We start from the raw sequence: 25408 nt of genomic DNA on the forward strand, positions 1-25408 counted from the left end.
GACAATGGAATCCATCCCAAACTGGACAGGCTCAGCGTCTGGTGCTGGTATTGGTATCAGTATTAGTATTAACAGAGATTGGGAGGGGTAGGCTGCTTCTTATGTGTATTCAAAACCCAACAATCATAGTTGGAGTTTAAGATGATCTCTATACACTGCCAAAAAGGAACAAATGGGCAGAGTTTGAATTACAAACGTTAAGAGACAATAAAATAAACCCGTAAGGTGCAGCAAAACCACCCCTTTTAAATTTTAAGAAAGAAACTGTTTGCTGTCCCTGCATGTTAAAATTCTAAGCATATATAAATTCTACCTTAGATTGTTAACTAGAAGCATTCCATTTTTCTGTGGCCACAAAGATTTCCAAGCAACGGTGACAATTTAATAATTATCATAACTGTTAAAGTTGACAACTATATTCTCTATGTGGGAAAAATGGAAAAATATCAGTAACACTGTAATTGCTTGCAAAGGTATAACTGCTAAGACTGATACTGGTCTTAAAAAGTTTCAAAGACTCTGAAACTAGATCTTCCAACAACCCCAAGGTCTGTTATACAACTGATTGCAAATACAGTCCTGCTGAAATAAGCTTCCTTGTAATGGAATGGTTTATATTACTAAATAGAGAAGGAGAGACCTATGTAGAGCTGAGAAAATGTTGGCAAAGCACAAACTGTTTTTGTGTAAGTTTAAATAAACCACTCTGCTTTATTCAAGCTTACAATGGTCAATAAGGAAATCCCATGAATATTGTTTTTACAAGTTCCGGTAAAGTATAAACAAATTAAAAGCATATGTAAAACAAGATCACACAAATATAGTAGAATATAGTAAAATAAGACTGAAGTTATTCAGGTATACTAATTAGCAACAAAGCCATAGTCCTCAGTAATATTATAACATGACATGCTAATTGCCTCTCAGGACTAATTTAAAACACCTATACCAGCATATATAATGTGGCAAGATACACTGCTAAAGATGACTGCAGAAGAAAATATTTGTAATATAGGATATAATTAATTACTAAGAAAATGGTAAAACGAATTAAGAACTTTATCAAATTAACAAAGATAAAAAAGAAGAAAAAAGTAAACATTTGCTCTTCCCCACCTTTCTTAACAATTCAATCCTAAAGCCATTAGGTGGAGCAGAACAAGGTAGGAAGGAGTTATAGTGATTCAAACTGTGGTACTGGAATACTGAAACCCTACATGGACAAGAGCTGTTTGGCAAAGAGTCAGAGTCCAAGCAAATGGGGACAGTATCCATACAGATGGAAGACATGACCCAGGATAAGAAATCAGAGCCTAGCAGGATGAAGACGATGTCTATAAAGGTGGGGAAGGAGTGAAGATTGTTAGACCTGAACAAAATGAGAGAGGCAGTACCACTTGAAGGGCAGCCAGAGCCCCAAGCAAGACGTAAAGGTCACCCATTCAAGAGAATGGCACACGATGGGTTGCCAGAGCTTCAGAAGAATAAAGACATACTTCTAGAGGGACAGGGTGCCATGAGGTATTCATGGCCCCTAAAAAATGCAAAGGGCATCTCCAGAGAGATTACCAGGGGTGATGTGCCAGAGCCCAAGCAGGGTAACATAAGTATCCATCTGGAGCAGCAGCCTGGCCTGGAAGGGTCAAAACTCAATCAGGTTGAGCACGATGTCCCCCATGAAGCAGTAGCCCAGCAAGGATTCCCAGAGTTTGAGCAGTGACAAACAGAAGTCCTAGAGAAGAACAGTTGTAAAAGGACTGCAGAATAAAGAAGGATAAGGAGGGCGTCCATGCAGTGAGACAACCCAATGTGGGGAGTAAGAGAATCCTGGTAAAGTGGCAGTCTGGCATGGGATGCCCAAGCCTGAAAAGAATGATGAAAGTTTTTTTGTGGGGGGGTGTATGGGTAGGGAATCAAACCCGGTCTCCCACATGGCAGGTGAGTATTCTACCACTGAACCACCTATACAGCCTATTTTTTTGTATGCTGTATGATAGTGGTCACATTTCATCATCTCATTCTCTTTCTATGTAACTATCTGTTATTGCAGCATCATTTGTTGACTTTTTTTTTTGAGAAGTGCAGAGGCTGGGAATTGAACCTGGCTCTCCTACATGGCAGGTGAGAATTCTACCACTGAACTATCCTTGCATCCCCCAGCCTAAATTTTAAATGTTAAGCTTAATTTATGCTTTAAAAAGGCATACTACAATCACATGGTAAAAAATGCAAAATGTATAAAAGGGTATATGGCAAAAATATCACACACTACCCCTTACCTACCTGATTACCTTCTCTGGAGGCAGCTAATACTCCCTTTTTTTTTATATCTTTCCAGAGCCAGTCCATAAACAAATGGATGTGACTGGGCACGAACTAGTGGGTAAATGTGTATGGCTGTGTCTGTATATTCTTTTTTGCCTCTTTACTCAAATAATATTTTAAGTACACTGGTTTGTATCTTGTCTTTTTCATGAGCTTCCTTATTGTTTTTGACAAATTTATAGTGCTCCATTTTATTGATGTACCATAATTTTTCTAATTCCTATAGATATCATTTAGGTTGTCTATACTCTTTATTTCAAACAATATGGTGAAAAATTAGTAGGATAAAATTCTAATACCGGAATTGCTGGGTGAAAAGGAATGTGCATTTGTAATTTTATGGTATGTCCAAAATGTTCTTTAGGTATCTTGCAGCATGAACATTTTTTGAATGCTATTAAAAACTTTGCATATTATTTTCAGAGGCATAGGATTTTCTTTCATTAATATTTATCATAATGAATGCAAATAATGAATGAAGCTTAAGGACAGTATGTTGAATAAAATGTCAGAAACAAAAAGATAAATATTATTATCATGCCTCACTCGGATTAACTGTAATTTACAAACTCAGAGAACTGAAGTCAAGAGCATGGTTTATAAGGTTGAGGCCCATTGTAAAGGGTCCTAGATTGTAAACTCTTACAGCAGTAACATGTATTTAGGAGTTGTAACTGATATTTCTAAATTCTGAGATGCTGAGCTATTTATACATAACCTGGTTGTTTACTGAAACTTCGGGTATTTATATGACATGTGAGACTCAGAGTTAAAGCTCTGAAGCTATGAAAGTTAGCATTACCCTATAAAGCAACTAACTGTTAAAAAACCTGAAAAAGTGCTCAGACTATGTCTAGAGATATGAATGAAGTTGATCTGGATAGGAATAAGGTAAATCAGAATACTTGGTAAAGGATGATATGGCCCATATTTTCAAACTTCAACCTCCATGTGAGATAAAAGGTAGAGATGTTTATTTGGTGCAAAATTTATATTCTGGGTAGCACATTATCTAATTCAACGTGTATGGTCAGTTTACTTAAACACTATAATGACATGGAATATTGAATAGGCCATGAGATCTTGTTCATTTGTATAGGTTATTGTGAGCCTGATATATCCCAGGATAATATGGACAAAGAATAAAAAAGTATTTGCAAAGTTCCCTGGGGGACTGGAAAGAAAGGAAGAAATACTCAACTTTCCCAACTGAGGAATTCCTAATATTTTTCTAAGCAGAGGAGACAACAAATTCAATAGGCTACATCCTCAATCTTGGGGCTCACCCCAATGAAGCTTATTACTAAGAAGAAGCTAAGACTACTGATAATTATGTCTAAGAGTCAACCCCAGAGAACCTCCTTTGTTGCTCAGATGTGGTCTCACTCTCTAAGTCAACTTGACAGGTGAACTCACTGCCCTCCCCCACTATGTGGGACATGATTCCCAGGGGCGTTAATCCTGGCAACATGGGACATGACTCCCTAGGATGAGTTGGGACCCACCATCATGAGAATGAGAAAGCCTTCTTAACCAAAAGGGGGAAGAGAGAAATGAGTCAAAATAAAGTTTCAGTAGCTGAGAGATTTCAAACAGAGTCGAGAGGTTATCCTGGAGATTATTCTTATATATTATATGGATATCCGTTTTTAGTTTATGGTGTATCGGAGTGGCTAGAGGGAAGTATCTGAAACTGATGACCTGTGTTCCAGTAGCCTTCTTTTTTTTTTTTTTTAATATTTTTATTGAGAAATCTTCACACACATACATCCATACATGGTGTATAATTAATGGCTTGCAATATCATCATATAGTTGTGTATTCATCACCATGATCATTTTTGGAATATTTGCATCATTCCAGAAAAAGAAATATAAAGAAAAAACTCATATATCCCATACCCCCTACGCCTCCCTCTCATTGACTACTTGTATTTCCATCTACCCAATTTATTTTACCTTTATTTTCCCTATTATTTATTTATCTTTTTATCCACATTTTCTTATTCATCTGTCCATACCCTGGATAAAAGGGGCATCAGACACAGGTTTTCATAATCACATAGTCACACTGTAAAAACTATATTGTTATACAATCATCTTCAAGAATCAAGGCTACTGCAACACAGCTCAACAGTTTCAGATACTTCCTTCCAGGCCCTCCAATATACCATAAACTAAAAAGGGATACCTCTATAATGCATAATAACCTCCAGGGTAATCTCTCAACTGTTTGAAATCTCTCAGTCGCTGAAACTGTCTCATTTCTCTCTTCCCCCTTTTGGTCAAGAAGGCTTTCTCAATCCCATGATGCTGGATCCCAGTGAATCCCAGGAGTTCTATTCTACGCTGGCAAGGAGAGTTACACCTCTGGAAGTCATGTCCCACATAGGGGGGATGAGAGAGAGTTTACCTGCTTGAGCTGGCTTAGAGAGAGAGGCCACATCTGAGCAACAAAAGAGGTTCTCTGGGGGTGACTCCTAGGCATAATTTTAAATAGGCTTACCCTATTTTTTCCAGGAATGAGTTTCATAGGAGCAAAACCCCAAGGTTGAGGGCTCAATCTATTGATCTGGTTGTCCCACTACCTGCGAGAATATCAGGGATTCCCCAAATGAGGATACCAAGTATTTCCTTTCTCTCTAGTCCCCCAAGGTAACTTTGCAAATACTTTTTTATTCGTTGCCCAAATTACTCTGGGATATACTGGGGCATCACACTAACCTGAACAAACCAACAATATCTTACACTCTAGTCAACATTCCCCGTACTTACAGTGTTAACAAAATTGACCATACAATTTAAATTAGGTAATATGCTAGCAGCTTTGATTCTTGAAGAAGACCATATACGTATATGCTTACAATGTGACTATGTGATTGTGAAAATCTTGTGTCTGATGCTCTTTTTATCCAGGGCTTGCACAGATGAGTATTTAAAAGGGGAGGGGGAATAAATAAATAAATTGGGAGAGGTGAGATTTGGGTATACTGAAATACTGTGGGTCAATGAGAAGGATGGGTAAGTGGTATGGAATGTATGAGTTCTTTTTTCTTCTTTTTATTTCTTTTTCTGGAGTGATGTAAATATTCTAAAATTTATCATGGTGAAGAATATACAACTATGTGATGATATTGTGAGCTACTGACTTTATACTATGTTTGGACTGTATGTGTGTGGATATTTCTAGGTAATAATATATTTTTTAAAATGCCATATTGTCTCTGTCCTAATAAATTAAGCCTATTTTTGCAGAAAGCCCTCCCTGGAAGAGGTCCAGATTTAATTTCAACTCTGTCAGATAAAGGATACAAAGACATTTTCAATTAAGGATCTCACACAGATGTTGGGAGAATATTACAATAACATGCATTTGGAAAGTCAGGATTGGACCTATAAAAGAAAACGAAGTAGCCAGGAATCTCAAAATATCATATAAATAACTTAGGACTAGACTATTTCAAGATCATTCTCAAATTACATTTTATATGAAATGATTCTGTAGAGTGATTTGCTTTATAATGAGGCATCCCTACACTACCAACTCCCAACTTTCTGTGCCAGAAGAGCCTAAAAGAATAGCTAATTTGACCAAGTTAAATATTACTTTTTAAAGTATTTTATATTTATACAGAAATACAGATGTTTCTAAAAATTAGTAATACTATATATGTTATTATGTTTACACATTTGACTTTGGAGAAAACTACTACTTAATTCTCTCTTTGCTATGCAATCCTAACGCAAATATAAGCCTAAGACAGAGCTGTTCATTCACTTAAACTTACTAATTTTACAAGAGCAAGAAGGAAATTATTTTCCTTGGCTATTTTTATAGCTTAATACTGCTAACTTGCCTAATCATTCAGTCAACAAATATTCACTGAGGACCAAACACTCCTAAAGTTAAAAGGTATCTGGATATGAGAAAATCGATGGTTAAATCTATTAAAAATACTTAAAGTGAACTGATGCTACAAACTGAGAATGGAAAAATTATTAGCAATCACTTAAAAACTATCATTAAAAAACTTAGTGACTTCCTGATATTTTTAAATACTCACTTGCAACAGATAGGAACTGCCTGGATCTAATAAGCTTCCAGCTTCATTCTGCATAGTGTTCTGTTGTGTAATTGCATCCTCTCGTTTCCGTTCTTTCTGCCCTGCTTCATCATCTTCATATTCATCTAAGCACTGAAAAAAAGAATAGTTTCAATTTTATCTCTACATATAATTAATAGAATATTTTGATACCATAAAGATGTATTTGGAAATATTTGAGCATTCATAAATTAGTTTACATGATAAAGATATTCCTTTCAGCAACATGTATAATTCCCTTAAACTAAATCATCTTAAATGTACTAGGGAAAATTACAGTTAAAGAAACCCAATTTTCTGTTTAAAATCCGTCCCTCCACATCCATACCTGCCAACCTATCTCCTTCTTTAACTAACAGTGACAAAGTTTTCTTAAAGAGTTCATTTATTCTTTATCATTCATTCAACAAGTAAGATAAACCACCTTAAATAAGGCATTTTGTGGAAGGTAACAAAAGGTATACTATATACCTTTTGACAAGGAATTTATAGACTAGTGGGGAAGATAAGACATGTATATGGACAATTTAGGGTTAAAGGCCTTTCTAGCTTGGTACTGCCTATAAAAATATAAAGGAAAAGTATTTCAACTGGGTAGTAAGGAATGCCTGTGTAGAAGGGCTTATCATTTAAAGGACAGGTATAATTTGGAGTGTAGATAAAGAGCAAAGAGAATTTCACGGGTTAGGGAACAGCTTGTGGAAAAGCTTGCAGGAGAGGGTATTACTGAAAAGCTAAATTAACATCAGTATTGATCTACCTCCAGACTTCTCGTTACATGGGGTAAAAAAAAACAACAAAACACGTAACTCTACTCATGACACCCACTGCGGGATGAGTTATCTGTTCCTTAAAGATGAGGGCATTCCTGCCATACTGACCTAAAGGGGAAAAAGAAGCATAACAAATAAGGTATCAGAAACCGAGAGAGTTCAGAGTCAAGAGGCTGTTCTGGAAGTCACTCTTATGCAAGCTTCAGTTAGATACTGCTACCTATCATAACTTGCCAGACCCCAACCAAAACCATTCCAGCCAACCCTAAATACCTACAGCATTATATAAGGTTCTACAAAGTTCCATGCATTGAGGTAACTTTCCAGAAACCTACACCCTCCAAATGGGTCCCTAGACCAGATGGGTTCTGAAATGTAGAGGGACCAGCCTATCCAGAACATCAATTTGTTTCAACCCCCATCCCAAATTACTGACAGCCCCTTCCAACATGAAAAGGTTGGAATGGGCGTAGCCCAAACACCCCTAAAGAGTGGGAGAAATATCAAAGGTGGTGGTGGAGTTATACAGAGAAGGTAGGGTTTAACAAATGAGTATGAGTGCTGAGTCATTATATTTATATTTCTTTTAGTCTCCAGTACCCTAGAGCACCTAGAAGTAAAAACCTAAAATTGTGAAACTGTAACCCATACCAAACTCTGAAATCTGTTCTACAGCTAATTGTTGCTCTGTACTTTGAAATTAACTGCTTTTTCTGTATATACGTTATTTTTCTTTTCACACACACAAAAAAACATTTTTAAAAAGTTGATTGTGATGATAAAAAATATTCCTTCTAGCCTCCAATGCTCTGGAGCAGCTTGAAGGAAAAATCTGAGATGATGGTATCATACCTGATGACAAACTCTGGGATCTGTCCTGTAACTACTTGCTGAATAGTGCTTTGAAAACTATTGCTTTTTTCTTTCTTTGCTCTGTATATATGTTATATTACACAATAAAAAAAAGTTAAAAGGAAAAGAAAGAATGGAGGCTATTATGCAGATCAGGAAGGGTCACTAGAGTGTCTGGAGATGAAAGAAACATAGAAGGGTGCTAGCTTGAAAAACCAGAACATTCAGAGACAAAGAGCCACAATGGGGAGACAGGGGGAAAAAAACCTTTGCCTGAGATGATGTCTTACATTAGGATGATGTAGAGAGGAAAGCTGGGGACAAAATGGAAATGGTAAATTAAAGTTAATAAGCAGGCTGAGATTCCAGAGCATATTTAAGGTTCCTCCTGCAACTATACACAGTCAATTGTAGTCACCTGGTCCTCGTTACATCACCCTGTGGGAATTGGGTCTTGGAGACTCAGTAAAAGAAAAATGATATTGTAGCTCCTGAGATTGCTGTGAGTAATCAACTATCCTTGGCTTTGACACAGAAGGCTGGTGTCTTCTTCCAGAACCCATGAAACTGTACCAGGTTAACATGTTAGTTTGCAAGTAGAATAAGATCTCAGACCGTTCACAGTTCTTAAAAGAAGTGAGGACTGAAAAGGCAAATGCTCTAATCACAAAGGAACATGAGTAGTTAATAGCCTGAAAGTTTGGACTTCCCATTAAGCAGCAGTGGAAAGATGGTATGGTATGACAAGTCCTTTTGAATAGGAGTATGACATGATTAAACCTGGCTACAGCAATGATTAACAGAGGCAGGCACCAAAGACTAGTTAAATGACAGAGTAGGGAATGTGAGTACATCAGAAACGATATATTCTAAGTGGAAAGCAGAATCAATAAAATAAACCTGGTAAAGGGTACAAACGTTTAAGAAGTTAGTCCTGTTTAAAAAAGAAAGATTCTTATGACTTTTAAAAACTTTCTCAAGCTGAGAGACATTATCACATTTAATGGCAAAATACCAAAGACATTTCAAAGGAAAATCAAACTCAAGACACTGATAACCACCATCAATACAGTTGTTGACATTATTCTGGAAATGCTAGCTGATACATAATATATAAGAAGAACATATAAGAAGAGATTTCAGCATTAGAAGGAAGGCAAAATTATCCTCATTTCAAGTAACATGATTTTGTTAAGAAAAATATTAAAAACATTGTAGAATTATGAGAGTCCCTTAAGATATTCCAGTAGCATGCAAAAATAAATACCTTCCACAAGAAACAGCAACAGCTATATTGGAGTGGGACTGTTGGGTCATATGGTAATTCTAAGTTTAATCATTCAAGGAACTGCCAGACTGTTTTTCAAAGCAGCTACACTATTTTATGTTACCACCAGCAGCGCATGACGGTTACAATTTCTCCACATCTCACCAACATTTATTGTCTATTTTTATTCTAGTCATCCTAGTGGTTATGAAGTAGTATCTCATTGTGGTTTTGATCTGCATTTCCCTAATTAAGTAATAAGGTTTAGAAACTTTTCATGTGCTTACTGTCCATTTGTATATCTTCCTTGGCAAAACGTCTGTTCAGAGCCTTTCTCTGCTTTTGAATTGGGTTCTATTATTGAGTTGTAAGAGTTCTTTACATATTCCAAATGCAAACCCTTATAGACATACGACTAGCAAATATTTTCTCAGCTAAATAAAGAAAACTGCATGGGTTGTCTTTTAACTTTCTCAATAGTGTCCTTTTAACATGCAAAATTTTTAATTATGATGAAGTCCAATTTAGCTTTTATTCCTCTTGTTACTTGTGCGTTTGGTGTCTTATCTAAGAACATTTTGCCAAATCCAAGATCATGAAGAGTCACCTCTATATTTTAAGAGTTTTATAGTTTTAGAGTTAAATCTAAAGAATAAGGTAAACCTATTCTTAAATGGAAAAAATATATATTGATAAGCTCCCCATAACCTATAAATCAATTTACAAAATGACTAAAAATCTTAATCGAATTTATGTGGAAGGTGGAGTTGGATCATCTGAAAGAAAAATACTTAAGACATTCACAAAAATTACTTTTTATTAAAAGTTATGTTGAACACTCACCCTAGTCAATGAAAAAATGCATAAAACTACAACAATGAAAACTGTATGGGAGAGATCCTACTACCAAAATAGAATGAAGCAGTAGAAAAAGCATTTTAAAGTCAAGAAATTCTTCAATAAGTAAAACTGAGATAAGGGATCAATTATTTAATTCATGGTGCGGACTGAGAAGCAAAGGTGTAAAATCTGGGAAGAATGAAGAGTGGGCTCATCTCTTGTCTTCTACTCAGTGACAAGCAATCATGTTTCTTTCTCCAGCACTTGGATCATAAAATCCAATGTCAGTAGCTTGAAGTCAGAATTCTTAAGTCACAGAGTAGTACAGATACAAAGTAAAAGTTGAGGCAAGTAGCCATGAAGTCCCTGAGCAGTATGATGTTATTTTATTTACCTTGTGCTCATTTTCTGAGACCCCCTTTAACAGGAATCTTCCCTCCTCTCACTCCTTCAATAAATGTTGACTCCCTTACCAGCACAGTTTAAAAAGCAAAACAAAAAAACCCTCAGTACATGCTTGATAAATGAATCATCAGTTACCAGGACAAGCACAATCAAGGAGAGGGATCCTGAGACCCCAATTTGAAATTTTGAATGTTCTTAAACATGGCAATGTTGTTACCTACTATCCTGGCAACTATTTCATCACACATACTAACCCTGTGAAGACTGTGTGTCTTAAATTCCCAGCAGCTTTTAGAATAGGGATTACCTGATGAATCACAACTCCCTCTCCAAAGTTCTGCTGGTAACCAGAATAGTTCTTTTAACCACAAGTACCCTATAAATTCCTTAATCCAACTTATGTAACTGGTATAAAATCACCTGGAAGAACAAGTCAGGGGAAATGATGAGAAATAAGAGAAGGATGAAAGTAAAGCTGAGTCAATGCACAGAGCTCTACTTCTGTTCTTTGGAAAATTAATTATTCTCCTAAGCATACAACTGACTGATAAGCTTAAAGGGGAGGAGATAAACAGCAAAAGAACAAAAAAGAATCCTTTTTTTAAATGAGAAAGCCCTCTTTTTACTTTGCAATTAGCTTTTAGATATAGTGCTTATTTTCCCCAGTATACTCATTCTTTTTCTCTATTGTGAGATTTATTTTAAATATTTTTTCTGAGATTTTTTTTTAAAAACCAAAACAACATACAAACACGAACATTCTTAACATACAAACATTCCATATACGGTGTACAATCAATGGTTCACAATATCAACACATAGTAATATATTCAACACCATGATCATTTTTTAGAACATTTGCATCACTCCAGAAAAAGAACTAAAGAGAAAAAAGAAAAAGCTCATACATACCATTACCTCTTACCTCTCCCTCTTATTGATCACTAGTATTTCCATCTACCCAATATATTTAAATCTTTGTTACCTCTATTTTTTTTCTATACCCCTTACTATTCCCTTTCATTGATCACTAGTATTTCAATCTACTCAATTTATTTTAATAATTTCCCCCTATTATTTATTTATTTATTTTCAATTTATTTATTAATTAAAAAATGAACAAAATAAAACATACATAATCAGTAAATCACAATATCATCACTTAGTTGCATATTCATCATTTCTTAGAACATTTGCATTAATTCAGAAAAAGAAAAAGACAATAGAAAAAGAAATAAACGAACACAGGAAAGAAAAAAAAAAGATTATATCTACCACACCCCTTACCCCTTGCTTTCATTGATCACTAGCATTTAAACTAAATTTATTTTAGCATTTGTTTCCCCTATTATTTATTTTTATTCCATATGTTCTACTCCTTTGTTGACAAGGTAGATAAAAGGAGCATCAGACACAAGGTTTTCACAATCACACAGTCACATTGTGACAGCTATATCATTATTCAATCATCCTCAAGAAACATGGTTACTGGAACACAGCTCTACATTTTCAGGCAGTTTCCTCCAGCCTCTCCATTACATCTTGAATAACAAGATGATATCTACTTGATGCATAAGAATAATCTCCAGGACAACTTCTCAACTCTGTTTGGAATCTCTCAGCCACTGACAGACTTGTCTCATTTCCCTCTTCCCCCTTTTGCTCGAGAAGGTTTTCTCAATCCCTTGATGCTGAGTCTCAGCTCATTCCAAGATCTCTGTCCCATGTTGCCAGGAAGATCCACACCCCTGGGAGTCATGTCCCACGTAGAGAGGGGTAGGGTGGTGAGACTGCTTGTTGTGTTGGCTGGAGAGAGGGGCCACATCTGAGCAACAAAAGAGACTCTCTTGGGGGTGACTCTTAGGCCTAAATTTTAAGTAGACTTGACCTATTCTTTGCGGGGTTAAGTTTCATACGAACAAACCCCAAGACTGGGGGCTCAGCCTATAGCTTTGGTTGTCCACACTTTTTGTGAGAATATCAAGAATTCAACCTGGGGAAGTTGATTTTCTCCCCGTTCTCACCTCTCCCCGAAGGGGGCTTTGCAGATATTTTTCCACTCACTGATCGAATCACTCTGGGATTCATCGGGGCATCACTCTGGACAAAATAGCAAAATCTCATGTCCTACCTGAGATTCCAAGTACTTATGGTGTCCAATCAAACTATCTACATAAGTTATATTAGGAATGCACTAGTCAAAACATAAATTTTGTAACTAATAAACATTTTTTGCTTTAGTCTCATAGAGAAGGTGACATTTTAAAATATTAATTACCATCTATTTTTAGTACCCTGCAATAATGACATTCCTTTGTTCTTCCTCATGCAAAAACATTTTTAAAATTGTACCTTGTACATTTCACTATTATTATACACTCTAGGCATTCCTAGATTATACCATCTCAATCTTTAACATCCATCTTTCTTTATGATTTCATTTATGTCCCCAGCCCTCCTCCCTCTATCATTCTCACATGCAGCTTCATTTAGTGTTTTAACATAATTATATTACAGTTAGGTAGTACTGTGCTGTCCATTTCTGAGTTTTTTTATCCAGTCCTGTTGCACAGTCTGTATCCCTTCAGCTCCAATTACCCAATATCTTACCGTATTTCTGTCTGCTGATGGTCTCTGTTACCAACAAAATATTCCAAGTTCATTCACTAATGTCAGTTCATATCAGTGAGACCATACAGTATTTGTCCTTTAGTTTTTGGCTAGTCTCACTCAGCATAATGTTCTCAAGGTTATTTATTTCTTTTTAATCCATATTTAAAAAAATTTTTTCTAGGGTTTATAAATGCTCTATATGTCAAGGGAGAAAATGTGAAAAGGAACACATACTGATTTTATATTATACTGCATCAATGATGAGGAAATAAATCCCTCACTTCTTTTCCCAATTCTCAATTCCAGATAAATGTTAAAGGGTAAAAGTACTCTCCCCTTTCACATGGGTTAGAAGAAACTGAGAGACCTGGGTTAAGAATTATTTGAAATTCAAACAAATTCAAACAAAAAATTAGATTTTATAAAATGACATCTCTCAAACTGAGATAATAAAAATATTACTTGGGCAGTACAACAGTGGCTTAGTGGCAGAATTCCCACCTGCCATGCCAGAGACCCAGGTCTGATTTCTGTAGCCTGCCTATGTGCCCCCAAAAATGTATTACTGATTCTCATCAAGCTTTTTGCCTTTTCCTAATTGCATTTCAGAAGTTTAAATTTTAAAGAATTGATATTTTAGAAAATAAAAACCCTGAACACAAAAAGAAACAATGCATGATTTTCAGTGCTAATAACAAATTACTGATGTTTGCATAAAAAAGAGAAACTGTAAAATGTTCTACAAAACTATTCACACTATTAAAAACTATTCACACTATTACTACAACTCTGACAAGGAGAAGAAATTAAATAAAAAGGAAATCCATTTTTGTCGTAAGCTTGTATTTTTAAGTTTATTAGGACTCAAAAAAGGAGTCTCAAAGGAGTAGAATTCAGAAACAGACCCAATTACACATACAAATGAGTGCATGTCATACCAATGGGAAAAACCAAACTTTTCAAAATGTGGTTTGGGGCTAACCAGTTAGCTGTATTGAAACAGAAAAAAATGGATTCTAGACTCATTCCACACATCACAGACCAGGATAAATTTCAATGCATTAAAGAAGTTAAAGGTTAAAAAAAAAAAATGGTTAATCCTAGGAGGAAACATGAGTGAATTCTTCCATGACCTAGAAATGGAAAACTTTTCTCATTTATAACTCAAACTCTAGGAGTAAAAAGCGAAAATATTTAAATTTGATCAAATAAAAATTTAAAAACGAATGTGCCTGGTAGAAAACACAATAGCAATATAACATACCTAATTTTTAACTCCTAAAAAAGAGAAAAGATAAACTATAGAAAAATTTTTTAAAATGGACTAGAAAAATAAATAGTTCTCACAAGTAATACAAATTATTCTTAACCATCTAAAAAGATGGTCCACATACACTCATGTTAACCATATGAAAAGATACTAAAACTACAATGAAATATTATATATCACCTGTTATTGAAAAAAAATCCGACAGTATGCAAACTTTCTGTTAGGAGAAAAGTTAGTACCATGCTGGAGGAAATGTAAAATGGTACAAGCCCTATGAAGGGGATTTGACATTCGTACTAAATTTATATATTAATTTTTCTCTTTGAACTAGCAATCACTTATTATAAGGAGTCTGTCCAGAAGATACACTGCACGTATATAAAAAAAAGATAAACAGAAGACTTTGGAACATTTTTGCTTTGAGTGAAAAACCATAAACAACCCAAATATCCATTAATAAAATTTCAGTCAAATAAAATATGGTACACCTACTTAATAAAGTGCAATACAGCAGAAAAGAGGCAGAAGGAGTCATCTGCTCTACTTATCAAGCACTCATTTCTACAAGAATTGCCCACAACTTTAAACTATTAGAAAACTGGACAAAATAGACCAAAAGACTATTTAAAGACATTTGATAACAGGCAGTCCAAGACTGTGAGCCACATGGCTAAAATATGGAGGCAAAGAAAGAAGGAAGCTATTGAGAGTAAGTTCTGGAAATCTGCAGAGGGAATCCTCAAGGCCTTGTATAAGTGCTGACCTGTGCATGCATGAGAGAAAACTACCTGTAGATGGGAAAGAACCACCAGAAATGAGTAGGCAGAACAATTCCTAGGCCTCACACAGACTGAGCAATGGTTCTTGTTCCTACCAGTCAGCAGCGAAAGTAGAGACCTAGAATCTATCCTCGTAAATAAATAAACAAATAAACAACAAAAACTGAAAACAGTGTCTTATTAGTGAGGTTAAATTATCCCGAGACAAGGTAAAAGAAAAAAAAACACTAGATGAGAATAACAGCAGTTTAGACAATGGAAAAAGATCAGCAAAAGTGAAGACAAAATAACAAATGAAACACACAGATAAAAAAGAATGAAACCCATACCAAACTCTGAAATCGTTCTATAATTAATTGTTGTGGTGTGCTTTGAAATTCATTGCTTTTTTGTATATAGTTTATTTTTCACAATTTTAAAAAATGAAAAATTAAACAGTAACTGTAGGACAATATCAAGCAGTCTAACGTGTAGTAATCAGAATTCCAGAAAGAGAGAAGAGATAGGAAGAAAAAAAATAACCAAAAAAAAAGACTGAATTTTATCCAAATTTTAAGAAATAACAAGCAGATCCAAGTTCAATAAATCCAAGTAAAATAAACATGAAATAAATATCACTTTGTTAGTCAAGAGGTAATGGAGAGGCTGGAGGGAACTGCCTGAAAATGTAGAGCAGTGTTCCAGTAGCCATGTTTCTTGCAGATGACTGTATAATGATACAGATTCCACAATGTGACTGTGTGATTGTGAAAACCTTGTGTCTGGTGCTCCTTTTATCTACCTTATCAACAGATGAGTAAAACATATGGAATAAAAATAAATAATAGGGGGAACAACTGTGAAAATAAATTTAGATTGAAATGTTAGTAGTGATCAATGAAAGCGAGGGGTAAGGGGTATGGTATGTAAGAATTTTTTTCTGTTTTCTTTGTATTTCTTTTTCTGAATAGATGCAAATGTTCTAAGAAATGATCATGATGATGAATGTGCAACTATGCAATATTATAAATTACTGATTATATATGCAGAACCAAATGATCATAAATTAAGAATGTTTGCGTTTGTTGTATTTTTTAAAAAAATTTTTTAATAAAAAAAAGAAACCACATGCCCTATAATTATCAACAAACTGCCAAAAAAAACAATGATAAAGAGAAAATCTTATGGCGGCTTAACAACGTGCGCATTTTAGTTCATCCTCCAGAACAACTACTGAATAACCAGAAACAGTACAGAACAGCTCCCAGAGCCACGATGCTGACCTGACACACAGCGTACCCCAGTCTGGACCAGCTGGACCGACTGCAAGCACCCCCCAGAACTGTGAGTTCCCAAAGCTGTGGCAGTCAGTGCCCCTCCCCCACAGGCCACTTCCCAGAGGGGAAAGGAAAGGACTTTACCAGCAGCAGGGACTGGGCACAATCAAACACCAATTGTGGAACTAATTAAAAAATTCTACCTACTAAAAATAGGCCCCCAGCTTAGGTCAACTGATCAAAGCAGAGGTTGCTCATTTTTTGCCCCAGTGCCAAGGTGGCAGGACTGACAGAAAAAGGGGGGGAAAAAAAAAAGCACAAGGAAACAGAGGTTTCTGTGGCTGTGTATCTACAAAGGCTTGACTGCCTCTGGATACAGCGGCAGGACTTTTCAGGCTGCAACTGCCCCAGGCATAGGCAGAAGTGAGCTCTTTTGGGGGCTTATCTGGAGCTTGTACCTTCCCCAGGGGAGGGGTGAAGCCCCACCCAGGTGGAATCACTCCATCAAGGAATTCAGACACCAGGGCTTGGTAATTTGAAGCCATTAAAACCAGCCTACAGGCGGGCCGCGGTGGCTCAGCGGGCAAGAGTGCTTGCCTGCCGTGCCGGAGGACCTCGGTTCGATTCCCGGCCCCAGCCCATGTAAAAAACAAACAAACAAACAAAATATAATAAAAAACAAGAAAATGTTTAAAGATGTTTCCCTTTCTTCCTTCCATCCTTCCTTCCTTCTCTGTCTTTCCTTCCCTTCCTAAAAAAAAAAAAAAAAACCAGCCTACAACCTCTACTCTGTCTCCATCACGCCCCCAGCAGGGAGAGTCTGCCAAAGTTAAAGGAACCACATCATCTTATGCTGATGGGGGACCTGCAGTCAGACAAGCACCACATACTAGGCAGGATAAAAAAAAAACAGAGTCCAGCCACTTCACAGGAAAGTCTTTCGACCTGCCTGGTCTCAATCTCAGGAAAAACTGACGCAGGTGACTCTTTCCTCCTGATAGGAGGCCAGTTTGGTATGGGAAAACCTGGCTGGGGTCTATAATATCTAAGTAGACCCTCCTAAGTGTGTGGGGGGGAAAGGCACCACACAAGCAGGGCAAGAAACAAGAAAACAAGAACTGAAAAATTCTCCTCTGTTAAACAAAACTTAGGTTAAAGGTCCAGATAAAGCTGAATGGAATGTCAAAGAACACATAGACAACAAATTCACCCAACAAGAAAACCCTAGATAAAAGAAGTGAAAGCAATCTCCAGAATAAACTAATTAAGGTAAATTAAATGCCTAGACGCCCGCAAAAAATAACATATCACACTAGGAAAATCGAAGATATGGCCCAGTCAAAGGAACAAACCAACAATTCAAATGAGATACAGGAGCTGAAACAATCAATTCAGAATGTACGAACAGACATGGAAAATCTCATCAAAAACCAAATCAATGAATTGAGGGAGGATATAAAGAAGGCAAGGAAAAAACAAAAAGAAGAAACTGAAAGTCTGAAAAAACAAATCACAGAACTTATGGGAATGAAAGACACAGTAGAAGAGATGAAAAAAACAATGGAAACCTACAATGGTAGATTTAGAGAGACAGAACATACGATATCTAAACTGGAGGACGGAACATTCCGAAATCCGACAAGAAACAGAAAATATGGGGAAAATGGAAAAATATGAGCAGGGACTCAGGGAATTGAAAGACAATATGAAGCGCATGAATATACATGTCATGGGTGTCCCAGAAGGAGAAGAGAAGGGAAAAGGAGGAGAAAAACTAATGGAGGAAATTATCACTGAAAATTTCCCAACTCTTACGAAAGACTTAAAATTACAGATCCAAGAAGTGCAGCATACTCCAAAGAGAATAGATCCAAATAGACATACTCCAAGACATTTAATAATCAGAATGTCAGAGGTCAAAGAGAAAGAGAGGATCTTGAAAGCAGCAAGAGAAAAGCAATCCATCATGTACAAGGGAAGCCCAATAAGACTATGTGCAGATCTCTCAGCAGAAACTATGGAGGCGAGAAGACAGTGGAACAATATATTTAAATTATTAAAAGAGAAAAACTGCCAACCAAGAATTCTATATCCAGCAAAATTGTCCTTCAAAAATGAGGGAGAAATTAAAACATTTTCAGACAAAAAATCACTGAGAGAATTTGTGACCAAGAGACCAGCTCTGCAAGAAATACTCAAGGGAACACTAGAAACAGATATGAAGACAGAAGAGAGAGGTGTGGAGAAGAATGTAGGAAGGAAGACTATGAGTAAAGGTAAAAAGAAGGAAAATTAGATATGACATATAAAATCCAGAAGGCAAAATAGTAGAAGAAAGTACTACCCATGCAGTAATAACACTGAATGTTAATGGATTAAACTCTCCAATCAAAAGACATAGTCTGGCAGAATGGATTAAAAAACAGGACCCATCTATATGCTGTCTCTACTCAAAGGACACGAGGCCAAGGACACAAATGGACATTTACACACCAATGTTTATAGCAGCATTATTAACAATTACCAAGAGATGGAAACAGCCAAAATGTCCATCAACAGACAGTTGGCTAAACAAACTGTAACGTTTACATAAGGTGGAATATTATGCAGCTGTAAGACAGAATAAAGTTATGAAGTATGTAACAACATGAATGGACCTTAAGGACATTATGCTGAGTGTGATTAGCCAAAAACTAAAGGACAAATACTGTATGGTCTCACTGATATGAACTGACATTGGTGAATAAACTTGGAATATTTCCTTGGTAACAGAGACCATCAGGAGATAGAAAAAGGGTAAGATATTGGGTAATTGGAGCTGAAGGGATACAGATTGTGCAACAGGACTGAATATAAAAACTCAGAAATGGACAGCACAATATTACCTAACTGTAATACAACTATGTTAAAACACTGAATGAAGCTGCATATGAGAATGATAGAGGGAGGAGGGCTGAGGCATAAATGAAATCACAAAGAAAGATAGACGATACAGATTGAGATGGTGTAATCTCGGAATGCCTAGAGTGTATAATGATAGTGACTAAATGTACAAATTTAAAAAATGTTTTTGCATGAGGAAGAACAAAAGAATGTCATTACTGCAGTGTGCTGAAAATAGATGGTACTTAATATTTTAAAATTTCAACTAATGTGTGAGACTAAAGCAAAAACTGTTTATTTGGTACAAATCTATACTTTGACTAGTGCATCACCTAATATAACTTATGTAGATAGTTGATTGAACACCTTAAGTACATAGAACTTTGTATAGGACATGAGATTTTGTTGGTTTGTCCAGGTGATGCCCTGATGAATCCCAGAGTGATTTGATCAGTGAGTGGAAAAAGTATTTGCAAAGTCTTTTGCAAAGAATGGTGAGAACAGGGGAAAACTCAATTTCCCCAAGTTGAATTCTTGATATTCTCACAAGTAGTGTGGACAACCAAAGCTATAGGCTGAGCCTCCAGTCTTGGGGTTTGTTCATATGAAACTTAACCCCACAGGGGATAGGTCAAGCCTACTTAAAATTAAGCCCAAGAGTTACCCCCAAGAGAACCTCTTTTGTTGGTCAGATGTGTCTGTCTCTCCAGCCAACACAGCAAGCAGACTGACCACCCTCACCCTGTCTACATGGGACATGACTACCAGCGGTGTGGATCTTCCTGGCAACATGGGACAGAAATCCCAGAATGAGCTGAGATTCAGTATCAAGGGATTGAGAAAAACTCTAGAATGAGCTGAGACCCAGCATCAAGGGATTGAGAAAACCTTCTCGACCAAAAGGGGGAAGAGTGAAATGAGACAAAGTGTCAATGGCTGAGAGATTCCAAACAGAGTCGAGAGGTTATCCTGGAGGTTATTCTTATGCATTAAGTAGATATCACCTTGTTATCCAAGATGTAATGGAGAAGCTGGAGGGAATTGCCTGAAAATGTAGAGCTGTGTTCCAGTAGCCATGTTTCTTGATGATGATAGTATAATGATATAGCTTTCACAATGTGACTCTGTGATTGTGAAAACCTTGTGTCTGATGCTCCTTTTATCTACCTTGTCAACAGATGAAAGGAACATACGGAATAAAAATAAATAATAGGGGGAACAAATGTTAAAATAGATTTAGTTTGAAATGCTAGTGATCAATGAAAGGGATCAGTAAGGGGTATGGTCTGTAAAATTTTTTTTTTCTGTTTGTTATATTTTTCTGTTGTCTTTTTATTTCTTTTTCTGAATTGATGATAATGTTCTGAGAAATGATCATGATGATGAATATACAACTATGTGATGATATTATGAATTGCTGAGTGTATGTGTTGGGAATGTTTGTTTCTTGTAATTTTTTTTAATTAATAAAAAATTTAAAAAAAGAGAAAATCTTAAATGCAACAGAGGAGTTCTGTAGAACTCATATTAATAAGAATTCAGGAGAGTAGGGTTATGTCTAAGCATAACAGTCAATCATCACTCACAACTATTATTTATCTAAAACTATACATATTGAAATAAACAAGAAAATATATTAAAACATTCATATTTAAATATTTCAGTTGATTTTAATAATTTTATTAAAATAAATAGTTTAGCAAAATTTTGACACTTTGATATTTTGATAAATTCTGTAGCATTCTATCTAATTCCTGGAAGAGTTTGGCTATAAGTTGCTTCACAGTCTTTTCTCACATTTCATTAGTCTTTTATCTATCATTTACCACTCTTTCATCATTTAGCCTCTGCCTAGCTTTCCCTCAACTTTCCATCTCTTCCTAAACCAAAACTTTATTTTTAAATGGGTAAAACAAAAACCTACTTTTTCAACAAGAAAGAAATCCAAAATAAAACCAAAATAACATCTTTATATAAAAAAGAATGGGGCTAAATTGAATAAATGGCCTCTCTTCCCTAATTAGGTAGCTGAAAAAGTCATAGGTATTTATATTACAATGATTAAAAGCTGCTAAAAACAAAAAAGACAAATTAAGGAAAACCATAGCCCTAAGCTGGAAAGTTTTGGAACTAACTGGAATAAATAAAAAATCTGTATATTCAAAACTTTAACACTGATTAACTTTGTAAAATAGCAATCGATTTAATCTATCATACTGAATTAGTTATGTTTTTAGAACAATTTGGTTTCATTAATAGTCCTTTGAGTTCACTGATTTAAAAGCTGAAGTCACAATAACAAAAATTAGCATTTTAAATGAAAAAGAAATCTTGCTTATCAACAATCAGAAAATTAAAAAATTGGAAATAAAAACAGACAGGAGGGCAGGCAACGGTGGCTCAGTGGCAAAGTTCTTGCCTGCCATGCCAGAGACCTGGGTTCGTTTCCCAGTGCATGCCCATGTTAAAAAAAAAACAGGATTTCATTCTTTCACAATTTTAAAGAATCTTCCCCATCATTAAAATTCTCTATCAATACTATCAAATGCTAGTGCAGCTATGGGTGATGTCCAACCATACTACCATGCGCTGGGATCCCATCACAAATTAGGGCTAAGCAGTGTCAAATTCTCTAAATAGCAACAACATTCATGATCAGAGAAGCAGCACTTTCTCTTTCATCCATTTCAACAAATAGTAATTACAAAAAAAAAAACTGTCGTAGGGTATTTCTTATTTAAACAGAAAATAACAGTTTCCCTAATTCTACAATTAATGGATGTACATTACAGAAAATTTTTAAGTGGAGTAAAGAACAGAAAAAATAAAAATCATTCTTAATCTTAGGATAAATTATTATTAGTCCAGTACACATTCTTCTACAATTTTTTTTTCTTCTGTTATATAATTCAGATAATGGCATCAGGTTGTGATATATTTAACATCATCTCTTCATTTTCAACAAAAATTCTAGTAGCTTCCTAGTATTACCAACTGGAAAAGGAATATAGCATGATTTGTTGAAATCAAATCATGTGTGAGGTGTAGAATATACATACTAAACAGCCTTTCAAAAAAATTTGTGTCCATCCCTTTAATAGCTTTTAAAAACATCGCCAAATTTCTCTCCAGAAAGGCTGCAGAAGATTGTCATGTTTCACCCTTATTTTTTCTTTTAAAATTCTCTAGCGATACACTGGGCAAAATAATGGTTTCACTGAATCTTAGCTATCAGTATAAACTTTTATCATATTTTTATTAGCTTTATGTATTTATTTTCTGGACTAACAACTGATATCCTGTTAATTTTTATACTGACATTCGTTTTCTTAATATTTCTGAAAGCTCTTTATAAAATAATGAAAATATCTTTATCTATCATATAAGTGAATGTGCTTTTCTAGTTTGCCTTTTAATTCTTTTTTAGTTGCTTTCTAACAAGCAAGTTTTTAATTTGTTTCAATCTTTTTTTGAGATTTTCGCCCTGTGGTTTTATGTTAAGGAAAGGCTTGTTCTATTTCAAGATCTAATAAATACATGTATTTTCTAAGTTTACTATCTCATTTTTCAAGTTTTTAACTCATCTCCTATTTAATTTATTGAATAGTGAGGTTGGAATCTAGTTATTTCTTTTAGATAATAAGCAATTGTTCTAGCCATGTAACTGGATTAATTCAGAGATGCAACACTGGCAGTGGGCTGTGTGAATAAGGACTCCTGGGGAGTACAGCACCCTGCCCCTGTCCCAGTCACACCCAAGGGCTCATCACCAATTCTAAATGCTATTTTTATTACATTTTTAAATATATGGGTATACTTTAATTTTCTACTCTGGCACAGCAGATGAGAACTTTGCCACTGAGCCACCATTGCACCACCCCTATTATTAATTTTTAAAGGTTTCTCAGTCATTCCCAGCCAATGTATTCTCTTGATGGAAAAATTAATTCAATAAATTTAAATGAATGTATTAATTGTTTGGAGAAAACTACTGATAACACTTATTAGCTTTTAAAAAAAGGACAATAGCAGTACCCACATAATAGGGCTGTTGAAATACAGGTTAGCAATGAGTTGGAACTAAGGTAATAAAAGTAGATACAGGTTGTGGATAGAATCAGAGCATACTCAAGGAATCTGACTGGACTGTGGCAGGGTGGTCGTGGTTGGGGGCCTGGGCAAAAACAGAAAGAAAGAAAAAATAAAAACAGGAAAAAAAAAAAAAGGGTATAGCAAGGTAACTGCTGGTTTTGTATTCATGTAAATAAGATATATAAGAGGAAGAGAAAATGAAAAAAGAAAATTGCTGATGGGTATTTGAGATATTTATGGTATATCCAAGAAGAAAGGAAGGACCCAAGGTATAGGTGAAGGGCTACACTTCTATTTTAACTGCAGGGAAGGCTCTCAGGGGGTCTAAATGCAGATAAATTCGATGACAGAGGCACACAAAAACTGAGGGAGTTCTGACTAATGGTTCTCTAGTTTCCCTGAGACATAATTATACTTTTTGGCTAATGATCACAGGCCAAATTTAGGGTAAGGTAGTGGGGCTTAAGGCTAAAGAAGTTTAAAGTAGATATTGTAGGAAATATGAATGTTAATGAAACAAAGATATATAAAAGGATTTCCAGACAAGCTGAGGGCTCAGCTCAGAATAAAGACCCTAAGACTTCCACAACACCAATCTGCAAAATTATGTTACTAATTTAAAGCTTATAACTGCCTTGGGTCCAATTCTATTGTGAAAACTTATTTATCAATACTTTCAACAAGTCTCATTTCTGGAATGAGTCTCAGAGTGTTATCCCAATCCTCCTGAATTGTTCGGTTGATTGAGAAAGAAGCAACTCTTGACTAGCAGGATTAACTGTGCAATTATATTTTAATATAATAACTTTGTTAATATCATTTGCTATTAGTATCTGAGCCTACTGGGATTTTTTTTTTTCTTTTACATTATTAAATTTAGTAAGACAGAATATAGGATCATACTAGTCTGGTGGAAATTCTTTCCTCAGTTTTTTATATTATCCACTTTAAAATATTTTCCACAACCCAGATTTCAACCTAATTAGACTTGTTTTAATGCTTAGCACTTGAGAGTAGTAGGCTGTTTATTTATAATACAAAAATTCCTCCATATGAGTCACACAAACAATGCCAATAAAACAAACTTTGCACTGGTATACGGAAAGAACTTATCAAAGGAACTATCAAAACAGATACAAATATATATAAAATATATTCCAATTTAAATGTATCAATGATAGCTTTTAAACAAGACATGAGATCAGAAAAATAAACATTACACTTCAGATCAATACCTCACAAATTATTGGTTATATCCATAAAGAAATAATAATATGAATAATCAAAGATAGCAAATAACCCAAAATATCTATAGTTAACTTTCAACTATTATCAGATTTAAACAGTCCAGTATTCAGTCATGCTTCAGTTATATCCAACAATACACTCTAATTCCACAATAGTTATTCTTTTTTTTAACCCTTGTGAATTACTCATAATAGTTATTCTTAACTTCCTAGCTGTAAATTTAATCACTCTATGCTTCAGTTTTTCTCATCTGTAAAGTGGGAATAACAATACCCGTACCTCATAAGGTGGCTGTGAGGATTAAATGAGATAATGTATGCAAAAGGCTAAGAGTGGCTATCACACAGCCCTCAGTAAATGTTACTATTATTAGCTTGTTCTCAACATTTACCTATACAAAACAAGGCCTCAAATACATCAAGTATTTTATGCAATGATTAACAGAATTAAGAATATCAAATTATTTACCAAGGGAAGTTGCATAATAACTCCTTTCCAGAGCATTTTTCCATTTGTTTGTTTCTCTTTTTTGGGGGTGGGGTGGGGGGGTGCATGGGCTGGGAATCGAACCCAGGTCTCTGGCATGGCAGGCAAGCATTCTACCACTGCACTGACCCATCCATGCATCATTTCCAGAGTGTTTTGAGGAAATCACAAATAGTTATTTCAAATGCTAGAATGGGAATTTTTTTTTGGTGGGGGA

General features: G+C 35.4%; 1 protein-coding gene across 1 annotated transcript in view; it reads right to left on the reverse strand.

Annotated features, from left to right (window-relative positions):
* The window catches only part of PAWR (pro-apoptotic WT1 regulator), a 125538-nt gene that overhangs the window by 42705 nt on the left and 57425 nt on the right, over positions 1-25408 (reverse strand). Inside the window, exon 3 of the mRNA XM_077111513.1 lies at positions 6389-6520. Within this exon, the coding sequence (XP_076967628.1) occupies positions 6389-6520 (132 nt within the window). The remainder of the gene's footprint in view (positions 1-6388; positions 6521-25408) is intronic.

Source organism: Tamandua tetradactyla, chromosome 7 (assembly GCF_023851605.1).
Source record: "Tamandua tetradactyla isolate mTamTet1 chromosome 7, mTamTet1.pri, whole genome shotgun sequence".
Taxonomy (NCBI): Eukaryota; Metazoa; Chordata; class Mammalia; order Pilosa; family Myrmecophagidae; genus Tamandua; species Tamandua tetradactyla.